The sequence below is a fragment of the Nipponia nippon genome, unplaced genomic scaffold, assembly GCF_047370975.1.
Source record: "Nipponia nippon isolate SJK-2023a ecotype South Korea unplaced genomic scaffold, ASM4737097v1 scaffold_5, whole genome shotgun sequence".
Classification (NCBI taxonomy): domain Eukaryota; kingdom Metazoa; phylum Chordata; class Aves; order Pelecaniformes; family Threskiornithidae; genus Nipponia; species Nipponia nippon.
This window is the reverse complement of record NW_028262369.1, coordinates 78,325,899-78,340,296: the sequence shown is the minus strand read 5'-3', so window position 1 is coordinate 78,340,296 and position 14,398 is coordinate 78,325,899. Positions and strand designations below refer to the sequence as shown.

General features: G+C 38.6%; 1 protein-coding gene across 12 annotated transcripts in view; it reads left to right on the top strand.

Annotated features, from left to right (window-relative positions):
* UBR3 (ubiquitin protein ligase E3 component n-recognin 3) overlaps window positions 1-14,398 on the top strand; it is a 118,255-nt gene that overhangs the window by 90,307 nt on the left and 13,550 nt on the right. For 11 of the 12 annotated variants that reach the window (XR_015698535.1, XM_087730163.1, XM_087730164.1 and 8 more), the window contains 2 exons: window positions 816-921; window positions 8,874-8,974. Coding sequence is in view for 10 of the 12 variants with exons in the window: in XM_087730163.1 (XP_087586289.1) it covers window positions 816-921; window positions 8,874-8,974 (207 nt within the window). In the remaining 2 variants the exon portion in view is untranslated. Of the gene's footprint in view, window positions 1-815; window positions 926-8,873; window positions 8,975-14,398 lie in introns of all 12 variants that reach the window. The other variant, XR_015698536.1, reaches the window with a different exon arrangement.

Below are 14,398 nucleotides of genomic sequence, written 5' to 3'. Positions count from 1 at the left end.
AAATGGTATTTTTGACACAGGGGATGTACAGAAGGTTTTGTATTGATGAATATCAGCAAACTTTGCCTGCAGGTTGTATAGACAAATCTATGGGGTTATAAAGGCCGTCGCTACTTTAGTGTTCTTGTGGTGTGGTCAGAAGTTTGGGGTTTTGTCTCTTCCAAAGTTACCTGCAAAATAACGTGATGAAGGCAGAAGCAATAATAACCTTTTAAGGATGAAGAAGCAAAGTGATCCTGCTATAGGCCAGAACTTCTAGCAACTTTAGGTTAATTCCAAATATGTTATGCACAGAACTTAACTGTGAGAGAGAGGAATAAAAGCTGCATGTTAAAAGTATATCAGTCTCTATTTAGAAGAGATGTTTAGGAAATCACAGCTTCTGGCGTAAACTGGAGAGGGAAGCGAAGGGAGCATGGAACCTTAGCAACAGAACAGCATATGAAACAGGATTTTTAGAAAGACCTATAATTAAGTATGTGGAGCTGGTGTTCTATGAGCACTAAAGCCACTGAGATCTGGTAAACAGCCTTTCTCTGTTCCAGAATTTCAGGAGAGGGGAAAAAAAAATTCTTTTTTTGTATCTGTGCATATGTTCACTGCCTTCTATTGAAATCTAACTTCTCTTCAAAACCTTTTTTAAAAAAATAAATTTAAAAAAAAAAGAATAAAAAGATGCTTGTTAGGGTGCCAGCTTCTTTGGAATGAGATGACAGACTTTTCAGAATCTTGTAAAATAAATGGTGGCAACTTAATGTAAAATACTTCATATTATTGTACATAATAATCAGCAATCTATCTTTTTCGCCTTTCAGATCAGCTGTTCCATGTGTTGGCCATGCACATGCGCCTCTACAGTATAGACTCTGCATACAATCCCTGGAGAAAACTAACCCAGCTGATGCAGGATAAACATTCAGAGCAAGTATTTTCATTTACCAAATATCAGTTTTACCTTGTGAAAGAAACATCCTTACAGAGGGACTTTAGGTAACTTGCTGTCTTAATTTAAATTCTCCGTGAGGTAGGCTGATGAACTTCACATCTAAAAATTGTATGTATATATTTGTAAAAATAAATTTTCAAAGTTCTTTTACATAAAATCTGATACATTCCAGTTCTCAGTTGGAGCTTAAATACACCACTTGGCAAGCTTAAGCACATGCAAATTTAATAGTGTTGGATAAGTGGATAGGTGCACTGCTGTTCTTGGTACAGACGCTACAAAAAATGTACATCGAGATTAAGTTCATAAATAGTTTATTGAAAGTTGGGCAATGACTAATAGCTGTTGCAGAAGTAACATAAGTAGGCCTAATAGATGTGAGAAATAATTCTATTTGAAGCTAAAAATTTTCATTACGCTTGTTATTTTAAACAAGTTATTTACCTGAGTTTGCTTTTAAAACGTTAACCTTACATATACAGCTGTGCAGGGATTAACAGTATAATAAATGGAGCCATGTATCTGTGTTCCACAAGGGCTCCTCTCCCTACTTGACTTAAGGCCCTTCACTTTTCAGATTCTACCTCGACGGTGAGAAAAAATGTTCCTTGCCTAAAACCAGATGGTTATTTTTTCCTCGTAAGAGGAAAACAGTAATTTTTTTTTTCTTGGCAACTTCAGCATCTTCTTCATAGCTAAGGTCTCCACTTTGTAGCTTGCAAAAATGTTGAAAAGACTGTCTTCTTAGTGCCTACCTAGCTCTGTATTTGTCAGTGTGTTTCTAGGAGCCTGAGGTGGAAAGCATGATGGGATTTCAAACATTCATCTAGGTTAGTGATGCCACAATCCTAATCTGCAAATCAGGAAAAATTATTAAAACGTTTGTGCTTGCTTCAAGTTTGAGATTTTTACTGTTTCACCTCTTGGACCCAGGTCTTTTTTTGCAATCAACATTAGGTTATCGCAGTAATTGGACTAGATTAACAGATTAGTTTATAAACCATTAGCAGAAAAAAAGCATCAAGAATTTTATAACCTGAAAACCTATGTTATTCAGCATGCATTCCAGCCGCTTCAGGAGTATGGTCTTATGTGATTCTGCCCTGACCTAGATTGAGCAGTGAAACAAAATTAATAAATTTGGTGTATGGTTGACTGAGTTACACCAGGCAAAATTAAGATCAGGTTGATAGGCTGTTGACAGTCAGAATGGCTGTGGGACTGATCATGCACTTCTCATTTTGGTATCTGAAGAGCTTGCTGGCTTTGAAAGCAGCTATTAACAGAGGGGATGGTTTTTCTGCGTGTGCAACTTTTTTTTGCCCTCACAGACTTGGTGGAATTCACCACGCATTGGTCACATCGAGGTTAGAGTGCTGCAAGTTAGATTTCATGAGGCAATATTTTGAATCACTTTGAAATGAATGGTACTGCAGACCATCACGGCTTGCTTTGCAGGAGCTGTTGCGTGTTGGGAATGCATTTGAGCAGTTCTCTGGTTTTCTGCACTGGTTTTCAAGATTTCTTGGTAGACTTGCTGATGTTGGTTTGGCACGAAGTCCTAAATCGTTTAGGAAGCTATAACTGAGAGATCATCCATTTTGCCATCAAATTGTTTACGGTTGAGATACACAGATGCAATCAAGCTGGAATTTTTTTTGCTCGCTCCTTGGAATGTTTTTCCTACCTTAGTCTGCAGGCCCCAGAAAGCTGCGAAGGAGGCAACTTGGGGATGTGTTTTTAATGTATAAATTAAAGCATAAGATGGATATCCGTAATTATATTTTAGAAATTTGAAGTAGTGGTTTCACTTGAAGATGGCATTCATATGATTGGTGTGTATGATCTAATTGCACACTTCTTAGAGTCACACAGCCTTGTGAGAAATCCAGAAGAGCTAATTTTTTCAGGTACAGGAGAGAGTGCTCAGAGCAATTAGAAGGTGATACACTGCTGTAAACTGAAGAAGATTAAGAGGGTGGTGGAGAAATACCACTGCAGATTTAAGGTGTGGATAGCAGACTGCCATTCTGAAGCTAACCACGTAATCTGAATCATCAGCCTGACTGGTACACGAGACTTTAAGTAAAGGCCTGTAGAAAAAAAAGTGTCCATGAGAGGAAAAGATCTGTATTATCTGACTATATATGCCAAACAATTTAACATCAGGAAAGTCACAGGCGCAAAATAACTTCAAACCAACATGCTATATTTTTTCTATTTAATTTTTACTTTAAATTATCATTTCAGTTGAAAGCAATTTTACAGAGAAGTTAGTTGCATCTTTATTTATTTAAAAAGATAATTTTCAAAACTAAAAAGGAAATAATCAATGGGATACAAGTGCCATTGCATTATCTTTTCACCCTTATTTAATTGTAGCTACTTTATTTAAATACATCAATATTTACAATTAAAACTACCCAGGTATAGAGATCACAATTTTTAGCTTGGTTTTCCACAACCCAGCTATCGTTATTTATAAATCATGCCTCAGTTTCATGTGTCTGGGGGAACTGACGAAAGAAATCTGTAAAGACTCTCACAGAATTGCTCTACCGCACTTCCCAAAGCCCCTGGTTTTGCCCGGTGTCATCTTCTGCAACCGTACCTAGATCGCTCCGTAGTTGAAAATGGCAGCTGAGAGGAAAGATAGGAAGGAGCTCATGCAGTCACACCAAGGTAAAGTGGAAATAAGGAAATTTTGAGCGAGAAGGTAGCCTATCAAAAAGGGTGATGTGAACTGTTTGAAGGAAGAGAGAGGAAGAAAGATAAAGTGAAGTCTGATGAACTGCGAATGGTATAGTGGATTCTTTCTCCTATGCAGTTCATGTTGTCAGATTTAATATACGCTTGGTCCCACAGGCTGTGCTCAAGCAAATTGTTCTACTAGGGGCAGATCTGGTTTCAAGGGTGATCAAATAAACAATTATTGTGCTGGAAGTGGGGAATAATAGCTTCTGGCAGGGGGCAGAGAAGGAGCAGCTGGAGGCAATAATTACTAAACCCAGATGTGAATTTAATGGACTAGTCCAAATAGCCAGAGTTTCAGGAATGGCAAACCTGAAATAAAAGGATATACATTTTTTAAAAATCTACATCTCTACAAAGGCTGAAATTTTTGAGTCTGTTTTGACAGACAAAATATGTCGGCAAAGAATGATTCAGTAAGGCATTAAGGATCTTTGCAGTAGAAGCACTTGCAGGGGGGGACTGCGTGACAAACTGAAATGCTGAGATATACTGGGTTATTTTTACTAAAGTGTTTTGCTGATGTTTGTTCTAAGCTAGGTTGCTTTGGTGATTGTTTATAGTGTCATACTGGGGCAACAAACTGCAGCACAGGGATGGGAATGAGCAACTGTGCGTGGGAACCTCAAGCCACATCTCCATCACAGAAACTGTTGTGAAATGGGAAAAATAAAACAGTGTTTATGAAGATAGCCCAAGGCAGGCAGAGAGTAGGATGATGGGACAATGGGGTGTAATTAAGGCTTGTGCAAGAGATGGTAGATACATACGCATGCTGCAACAGAACTTACATGATCTGCTCAGCAAACACACAAATCCTGCCCGAAGCACCAATGTCTCAGGACATATGTTACGATAGGGAGGTTTCAACAGTAACGCCAGCTTCAGGAGTACTTGCTCTTGGCTGTTTCTTCCTTCCCTTGTACTGTAGCTCACCGTCTTCTTCAGCTGATGTAACTTGAACAGGCTGCATCATGAACAAAGTCAAGGAACTAATCCATGTTATTAAAAAGGTTAATTTGAATAAGTTTGGGAACGGGTGACAAGGGAGCGCTGCGGGCACAGTGGTGAAAGAGAGAGTGGGAGTTGCCTAATGTTAGTACTGTCAGTGAAATCCTGTGTTGTATAATGAGAGAAACTGACCTGCTGTAAAATCTGCCGTGACACAATCAAGAGCAAATATGAAATTGTGATTATATCCTAGAGTGTAGCCAGAATAAACAGTAGAACTCTACTTTCTTATCATGAACATCAGAAGCTGCGTATTACTCTGGCCTTTCTGCAGGCTGGGATTTGTGGGCTGTATTTCTCACCCTGCAAATAATGAAGAGAAAATAAATTTCCTCTAGTTGATTAAGCCTTTGTTTAGGTGTACCTCTCTATCCCTGTGTCTCAGGTTTTCTGTATCTGACAGATGGAAGAGGTGTGAGGCTCAAAACTTCCACTTTATTTATTGACTTTCTAGCTTTATAATCAGTTGGAGTTAGCATCAAACAAAAATTTTGTGTCTAGCTGAGAGAAGAGGGGAAGGGGGAGCATATATGTAAGGAAAGGCCATAAGCAAATGCTGCTCGTTTCAAAGTAGAACAGAATTTTCTGTTCCTCTGTATCCGTTCCCAAAGAAGTGATTCCCGTATAACCTTTATCAGGAGGAGGGTGCAGAACACAGAGGCAGAGTTGCTTGGCTGTCAGCTGATAGGCAGCTCTGGTATTGGCACAGAGAGGTGCAGCCCCGTTACCTTGGACTGGGAGAGAGGTCAGTTCCACAGAGACAGTCGAGCAATGCCTTTTTCATTTTTCACTTTGGTACGTGTTTATATTGCACTGTGCAGTTTATTTCCGCCTCCCCTCCCTTTTTTGAATGGATGCAGCATACAGCTATAATACATTTGAATCATTTTATATTACTTTGGTCCCATCTGAAATTGTACTTGCTTTCATTTTGTTCAGTGCCACTGTGCCACAATTTTCTGTAAAGCCAGATTTATAAAGCTTTCACATATGCATTGGGGATTAACAGGATGGGCAATTTCCATAAAACACATTTCTAAACACATTTTATAAATTCAGTTTCAGTGTCATAATGAAGAAGTTGCTTAGGCTCTTAACAAATGACAGAGCAGTTTTTAAGTGCTTCATATGCTGCAGCGCTTGACGTAAACGGAAGCAGCTTATCTAAACCCCTGGCATTTAATGTAGCTTTACTTCTCCAATTCATATGAAATTAATAAATTAGACAAAGAATTCAGTTGGTCCTGCATGTGAAAACGAGTTCATTTATTTGTGATGTTGCCAGTCAATCGTGGTATTCTGTATGTATAAGAATATTTCCTAATTTTGTCAGAACCGGTATTTGACCTAATTGTTACATGACTGTTAAATGATATTGATGTTGATACCCCTGCCGGCAAGAGGTGTTCAACTAAATGTGACCAGAGGGAGTTAATTTTTTTTTTTTGTCTTAATGTTACTCGAAATTAATTTTTTTCCCAAATTTATACATAAATTAAAAATTAAAGGTCAGAAGTAATTTAAGAGATGTCCATGGCTTTAAAGTCATTACATAATGAGGTTTATTTTAAAACTCAGTGCCATAGATCATAAAATAGAACTAGCTGTAGGTAAAAGTAGAATTAGAGAGACTTGGTGAGATTAGCATCTTCATTGCCGGTATAATTTTGAAAATGAGACTTGGTAGTGTGATACAAATTTTTGCCCCCCTTTATCATCTTTAGAATTCCATGTACTGATTTTTAGAATATTTGGTTTTTGTTTAGGATGCTCCCGTATAAAAATATATATACTTATGTATGTTACAGTGTTTTAAAACAATCATTTTATGAAATGATTGATTATAGCAGAAGGGCTTAAGGATGGTGTTTATTCTGTAGCTGTTTGGGCTCATTAATTCAAAAGGACCGGTTGGACTGTGTTTTCTGTGACTTCATTTTATATGACCAGTCACCCACTCCATTTGTGCTCGTTCTCACAATTGAGAGCGTTGCATAAAATGACCAGAAACTTTAGCCATTTAATAAAATTATTGCTTCAGAACGTGCCTTACTGAGCTGGGAGAGAGGGGAAGGAGAGTAGTTAGAAAACGTATAGTTGGGTAACACACTTAATACGACCAAAGTGTTCTTTTAATCCTCTTCTTATATGACTGCATCTGCGTGTTAAAATTTCGTATCATAGATGATGATTCGTATCATAGTCTGAGTTTTCATGAAATCAGTAACTATATAGGCGTCTCCTTCCAAAAGCAGCATCATGTTAAGCTAATGGCATCAGCTAAGCTAATGGAGCAGCCAGCGCCAGCTGAGCTGGATCAGAGGAAGAGTTTGGTGCTCTTGGGAGAGAGGCAATAATTGGATCCAACAATAGTTCACCAGTTGTGCTCTGAAAGGGCAGAGCTGAGACAGAAGAGGGCTTAAATGTCTTGTCTGTATGTTTCTTTCCTCAGTCTGATTCTGTTTGTACAGAAACTTGGGCACTTGCTGCAGGGCTTCAGAAAGACTCATTGGGAAGCTCTGCAGTCCACAATGTCTTGCAGAACAACCAAAAGGAGGAGAGTGAGGCTGCGCTTTTGGGGTAGATCTTAATAAGGATATATGTATATTTTCAGTACAACTATCTAGCACTTCATCAGTTGTGGTTTACCTGCAGGACAGTTAAGATTGCTGGAACAAAGCATGAAGCTAACCTTGAAACTGTAGCAGGTGGATGCATTTTGATTTCCTGACATTCTTAGGTGGTTTTTATGGAGGGCCCAGTGAAGTGCCACACGGCGTAGAGGCCTATGGCTGCCCTAAGTAAGGAGAGCTCCTACCAGGAGAGGGAGAGCTGTTTTTCCTGCAGTTTCTGACCAGTGAGGAGAATGACAAAAGAGGAGGAAAAAAAGATGTAGAAGCATAAGGAGCAGTAGAAAGAAAATGCCCTTCCAGAAGGACAGCATTTCAATCACATGGCAGTTGAAAGGAATTCGGTAGCGTGTGATGCTTTCCTTTGCAACATTTGCATCCTTCTGTAAGAAGCTGTTGAGGACTCTCTTTTCTGTGGGAGATTGAGGGTCAGTTATACTAGGGCCTCACGGTATAGCTCCTGTAGTAGTAGTACAGATAAATATCTCAAACAAACATCTCCTCATCAGTTACTCCATTGGCATTCAGCAGCCAACCAGCTAGCACCGCCACTGTTTGCAAACTGGAATAAGAACTCGAACAGCGCTCTCTTCTGCGCGTGTCGCAGAAGGGGAAAGGTGACAATGGAGGATGCCTATCGCGTGGTACCAGCTGCTCCCGCTTGAGATCTCCTTCACCCTCCATATCAAGTAGAGGGGAGAATGAATTTTTTTCACCATTTTGATTTTTCACCAGTTTGACTCAGCTATTGAACCTATAGAATATTGTTGGTTGGTATATTGTTGGATACAAGCTACACCAAGCTAGAAAAATACTACCTCCTATCTGCAAACATTTTCTGCTTTTAAGTATAAGACTACAAGGTGATGTGACATCATTCAGTGAATATGAATAGTTCAAAAGTTTCCACGATCTCCTTTATGTGCTTATTTGCTGTCCTTCTAGCCATATGGGGTTTTTGGTAAAGACTGTGTGTAAGATTGCATAATCCCGTCTGTGATGGCTGCTTGAGTCTTCATTTCCGTACATAAAGGAAAGCAATAGCTTTTCTAAGGTCTCAGTGTTTTCAGTAGGAGCAATCCCTGTAACATTAATGTAATTTGAGGATTCGTTGCTGTTACAGCATGGATATATGTGTACTTGTGAAATGCCCTGATTTGAAAGCCAATTAAATTATTATGTTACTATGCAGTATGTTTTCTTATTTTAGAACATAAGTTCTAAAAGTGAAATACTGAATATTCCTTGGGTCTGTACAGGTAAATAACTAGTTCAGGCAGTTTTGGAAAGTTTTAAAATACTTCAACAAGAATCAGGTACCCAAATGGTAACTTCCTCATGAGTTACTACAATCCATTAGAACATTAGGTAACATTACAATCCATTAGGTTTTAAAATAGAGATCAGTTAGCGAACTGTCAGGTATTTGGCTTCTGTAAGCTTGATATCAAATGTAATACTATTTAAAATAAAACATGAAAATGAAAAATGGGTTTATAGTATCAGAAGTGATTTTCTTTGGCTTTTCTTTCCAGGCTGGTAAGTGAAGAGCTGCCAGAAGTTCCTGTGCTTTACAGAGATGTCTCATCCCTTTTGCTTATCCAGATTTTAACCATGCCTCAACCGTTGCACAAAGGTATGTTACAAAAATATGTATATTTAGATGATTATGTCTATGAGGCTGCATTCATGGTGACTTCCAGGATGGTAAGTCATAGCTGGTATACTGTGTATTCTGAAATAATGTTTCTGCCTTATCTACAGAAGGTGGCATTGAACAGAAATTTGTGTTGTGGGTTGCCCGGCTTATCTGTGTCCCCTGTCTTCTCACCTTATCAGTCAGCCTATTCGGCAAAGATACAAGAGCTGAGCAAAAACTATTAAGTACTGTTACTGAAGGAAAAGTGTCCTTTGTTTGACCTTCATCTCTTTGCTTAGAGGGGCAGCTCAATACTTCAAGTTGAACTGAGTGCCTAAGGGTGAAAGATTGTAATTTAGTTTGAATTTCAGAGTTGAGACTGCAGCAGTCTTACATAATAGGAGGTCGTATATGAAGATGGTAATTGCTGTAATGCAGCAACTTCAATAGAGACAGCATATAGTATAATTTGGAATAAATATTAAATAGATACTTAAGAACTAAATTTTTCATTACTAAAATCAAAACTGTTCTAAAACCTAGATTTCTTTTCTTGTATAAAAGGACCAGCTGAACCTGGTCCATCTTGCTAATAGACAGTGCATGCTCCAGAAGATGGGTCGTTCAGACCCTCTGGTCTCTGGCTTGATTATTTATAGCTATGCCTTTATTTTAAAATGAGAACAAACGAACACATATCTTTTTACTACTTCACTGGCATCGAACAGAGTATCGGCTTTGGGCTATGTGTGGCAATTTTGGTATCTCCTGAGTTTTGGTAACTTGTGAATGGGTAAATACAGGGACTGTCCTTCTCTTGATGCATACGCCTAACTTACAAAGTATAGTAGAAACTCTGTTTCCCCTTAAGAGGTGTTCAGTCCTCACTGTTGAATGTTCAGATTCACGTCAAGTGACTCTGTGCCTATCTGTTAACATTGTGGGTTGTGTTTTTTCGATTCAGTGTACATGTTCATGGATTACATATGTCCAATAAATCATTAGAATATGAAAATACCAGGTGAATAAAATATTTTTGAATAGGAAGCCTATTGTCAAAAATAGACTTTTTTTTTTTTTTAAACTACAGTATAACTTAAATTAACTTTTATTGGAAGGACTTAATAAAAGCAGTAAACAAAAGTTTAACAAGACTAATGTCTTCTGAAATACGGGGAAGGGAGTGGTAAAGCCAAAGTACGCACAGTGGTCTTTTTGTACGTTAGATTCAAGCATTGAAAAACACCATTTATGGAAAGTATACCTTATCCTAGGAAAGACAACGTTCAAATAATAGTAAGGCATCCTGTGAAGAATTCTGTAAAATACCATGTATCAGCAGCACGTTTTGCCTTTGCTCTTAGGTTTAGTATATGTTGCAGTTGAAGGGGAAATGGCAAGTGGCAGGAAGAAGATGAATGTAACCACTTCAAATCTACGAAGCATTAAATTGGAAATAAATTGCCATTTATCTTTCTAATTTTTGTTTCATCAAAATACTTAGGCCGAATAAAAAGAAAGTCTTTCATGATTTCTTTGTCCTGAGGTGTAGAATGCATTTCAGAAAAAGAGGTAATAACAAGTTTGTTTAGAACTTTTGTAATGGGTGTGTAGGTCACAGAGTTGAATTCGATATCGTTAATTCTTGGTAGAGGGCTGAGGCATGAAGAGGTAAAATGGGTTGTGCAGGGTCGCGTGGCAGGTTAGCAACAGGGGTGAACAAAATCTGCGTTTGACCTTGCTGCTTCCTGAACTTCTGGGCTGCTCTGGCGTGAGTGTGGGCGGCGGGAGCCGGGGGCTCGGCTGGACACCAGGGTGCAGACAGGAGGCTGATGCCTGTGCGCACTGCCAGATATTTCCAGTATGTTCCTTTAACAATAGACTTAACTACGCTGCAGAAGAGGTGGTGTTGCAGTCTGGTGCAGAATGCTGCGGTAATGGTGCTAGGACACTAATAACGAAGGAAGCATCTGTAGGGTTTAGAATCCATGAAAGATTTTCTTCCTCTTTTAGCATGGACGCTCTCCTGTAATGGTACTGGTTTTGCAGTATCATTTACTAGGTCTGTTGATGTATTCAGAGAAACCATATTTGTATCCTTACAGGACACTAAAACTGGTCATCAAGTATTAAATCTTCTTCATGTTTGTACTCAGACTTTTTGTTTACACAGTGTTTTTTAAAACCACTGAGTGCTCTGTAAGGAAGACCCAGACTTCATCTCTTGCGCTTCAGATATAGCACTAGGAATCGCATTAACTGCCCTATTAACTGTTGGATAGGTATTGCTATCTTTTTCAATCTGACATCGATTAAAGCAATAAAAATGTCATTACTGTTCAGCCTCTTCATTCAAAGAGGAAAATTGATCTGAACACATCACAAAGAAAGAACGCTACAAATTAAATCTTTTTTTTTTTTTTTTTTACGGGAGAAACTTTGTGGTGAAGGTCAGAGCATTTACAAGCACTTACCAATTTACAAAGAAGGGAATGAGGGAGATAGTGTGTACCTCCTGTGTAGTGTAAACTGAAAATAAACACTGTGTTCAAGATACTAAAACCGTTTGTGAATTTTTTTGTTGTTGTTGTTTGACACTAGAACTGGGCAGAGCTTTTATAAGCTTCATGTGCTCAGCATTTTGAAATTGTGAAAGACTAAATACATAATAATCCACACTGGCGTTTCTGGTTTAATTCTGTGGCAGTCGTTGTGCAGAGGATGGATATTGTTCATGGTGGTGTGAATTGGGACTCTGTAGAAAGTGAGGATTTTGTTTCTAGAACCTCTAGCTTCTTTCTTACAAAAATAGAAAATAGTGTTGCACATGAAGAAAGGTAGTACAGAAATGGAGACAGTGGCTCGGTGGTTAATAAAACTTAAATCTGTCCTTGTAAATTGAATTCAACACCCCCCACCACCCCGTTCTGCAACACAATTTCTATGTGCTGAACAAGTTATTTAATTCAAATTGGACATTTCTTCTTTGCTACCATCAATTGTAAAAAAATCTTTTTTCCCAGTACCTGACTTGGGACCCTCGTGGCCAGATTTCTAGAAGCACAGGGTGCTCGTAGCTTCCAGTGATTTCAGTTTCTGCTTTGCTTTGAATGTAAAAAACATCATACTGTTGCAGAATATTTAAAAACTGAGGTCTCGGTGAGCAGAGGTGAGCCTTAGGCTAGTAGGTGCATAGAATTGGTGGTCAGCTGGCCGGCAGTGGCCTGGCATTGTGCTTGGTGCCACACGTGCAAGGGGGGTCATGCAGCAGCACGGGTGTTCGCCAGCACGCTGTTACACAGCCCGGCGTTGCTCTGACATAGGCCACGGTGCTGCTTTTACGAGATCTGTGATTTGGGAGTAGTGGATGTGCCCCAACTTGAAAGCTGGTTTTGAGAGCTTAGCCCAGCCTCTATGGACTGTGGGCAAGGTTTTCTTCTCTGGTGTGGAACACCTAAATTCAGCCACTTTTTTTGCAATTCTGATAAGGCCCAGATGCTGAAGAATCTGACCTGGATGTTCTGACACATTGTTTTTCTATAAAAGTTTCGATGACATGCAACAAAAATACAGCAAGCAGGACTCAGGTGAATGCTAGCACTTCTCTTTAATGACCGGATAAGGATCTTGACTACATATAGAGTGAATGTAATCAGCTTGAATAGTATCCAGTTTCAATGTGGAAGCTGAAATATTTATCTGTATCCTGGAACTTTCAATATACCTTTCATGGATTATCTGATGTTCAGTGCTGTCTCCCTTTTTTTCTGAAGTTATTTTTTCAAATAACTATTCAAGCTTTAGATCAAGAAGAATGTTTTCAAAGGTTATTTATATAAGATGCCCTTCTGAATTCACTAAAAAAGGTCCTAGGTCCTTAATTTTGCATTTGGTTCACTTTGTGGATTCTTTCTGCAGTCATTGCATGCCAGCGTATATCATCTAATTTGATATTGAAATTAAGAAATGCATATTGTTAGCAATACACTTATTCATCTGCACATTTCTTGCACTAATGTTAAAATTAGAGTTCTAGAAGTGTTTCTTGTATAAACTTTATTTTTAAGGGGGTTTGTTTAATGCATATAATGGGATGGGATGCTGTAAAGTAACTTTGTTCCAAAAAGTTTTGTCTAAAAAAGTTTTAAAAATAGGAACATAAAAGCATTTCTCAATATTATTAAAAAATAAGTAGAAAAATTCTGCATTAACCTCTGTTTTTATTATAATGGCCTAGCCACAACAATATAACTTTTAGACTGTCAGAATATCAGATTAGGTTTTTTATGGACAAACACAGAAGTCCTAACTGCATTTTAGTGCAGAACAGTGCACAGTATATATCGTCTGCAACAGGAGGGACTGACAGCATGTACATAGTTACTCCACAGCATAGAAATATACTAGCAATCTTCAGAATTATTAAATCAAAAAGGTGATGTAGCAAAACCACAGCCTCCGCCACGGGGGCAGCAGGAAAACACCACGCAGCCCCCACGCGCACGTTGCGGAAAGACAAATAAAATCGCTCTTTGCAGTAGACAAGAACGTAACAGCTCTAGCGTTATGGGTAGCTACAGCTGTCAAATATTTTGCATTTTACAAATAAGAGGTAAGACGCAGTAATGAAATGATAATTGATCCTCTGACTGGTGGGTTTAGGATGTCTCCTATGGGATGTTTTTGTGACTATAAAATACTTGTTTTCAAAGCCTTAGTGCTCATTACACAGCATGCTGCCTCTGAGCTGCTCCTGTGGTATTTTCCTAAAAAAAAAAAAAAAAAAGTTTGTGCAGAAGTCAGGACTTCTTAAGGGTGACCCAGATGTAGGAGTGTGCATTTTTTGTCCAATTCTGGATTCTCCAAAAATGTAATTCATAGTCATTTATGAGTCACATACATGTAAGTAAATACAAGAACATTAATTTATTTTTAAAAGCATAATACATGCTAGATATAATATTTCTGGTGAATTGAACAATTAGTATTAAGGTGGGGACAGGGAGAAGGAGTAATTATATTTAACAAAAACCAGATTTTACAAAATGTAGTAGTTCTAGAGGGTGCTGAGACACCCAGTGCTGAGCACTGTGTAATCACCTCAGCAGAACAGAAGGAAGACTAGAAGATGCAGTGGGCTGTGGCAGATCGGTGGCTGTTGACCAGTGGCCTACTTTCACTGCTGTAAGTGCAGTGGTTTTCATTCATGCTTTCACAGTGTAAAATTGATCTCTATTGCTTGTACCTGCTATTGATGGAGATAGATGCCAGTACTTGAGTTCAGTTCTAGCTACAATTATAGACTGTAGCTCAGGCCAAAAAGGCAATTTTTACAATTCTGTGAGTGCACGTGGTTCAATCTTGTAGATCTAAGTCCCAGAAAATTTGCTGAAAGCTTGCCTGCTATTATACGTCAGGAGG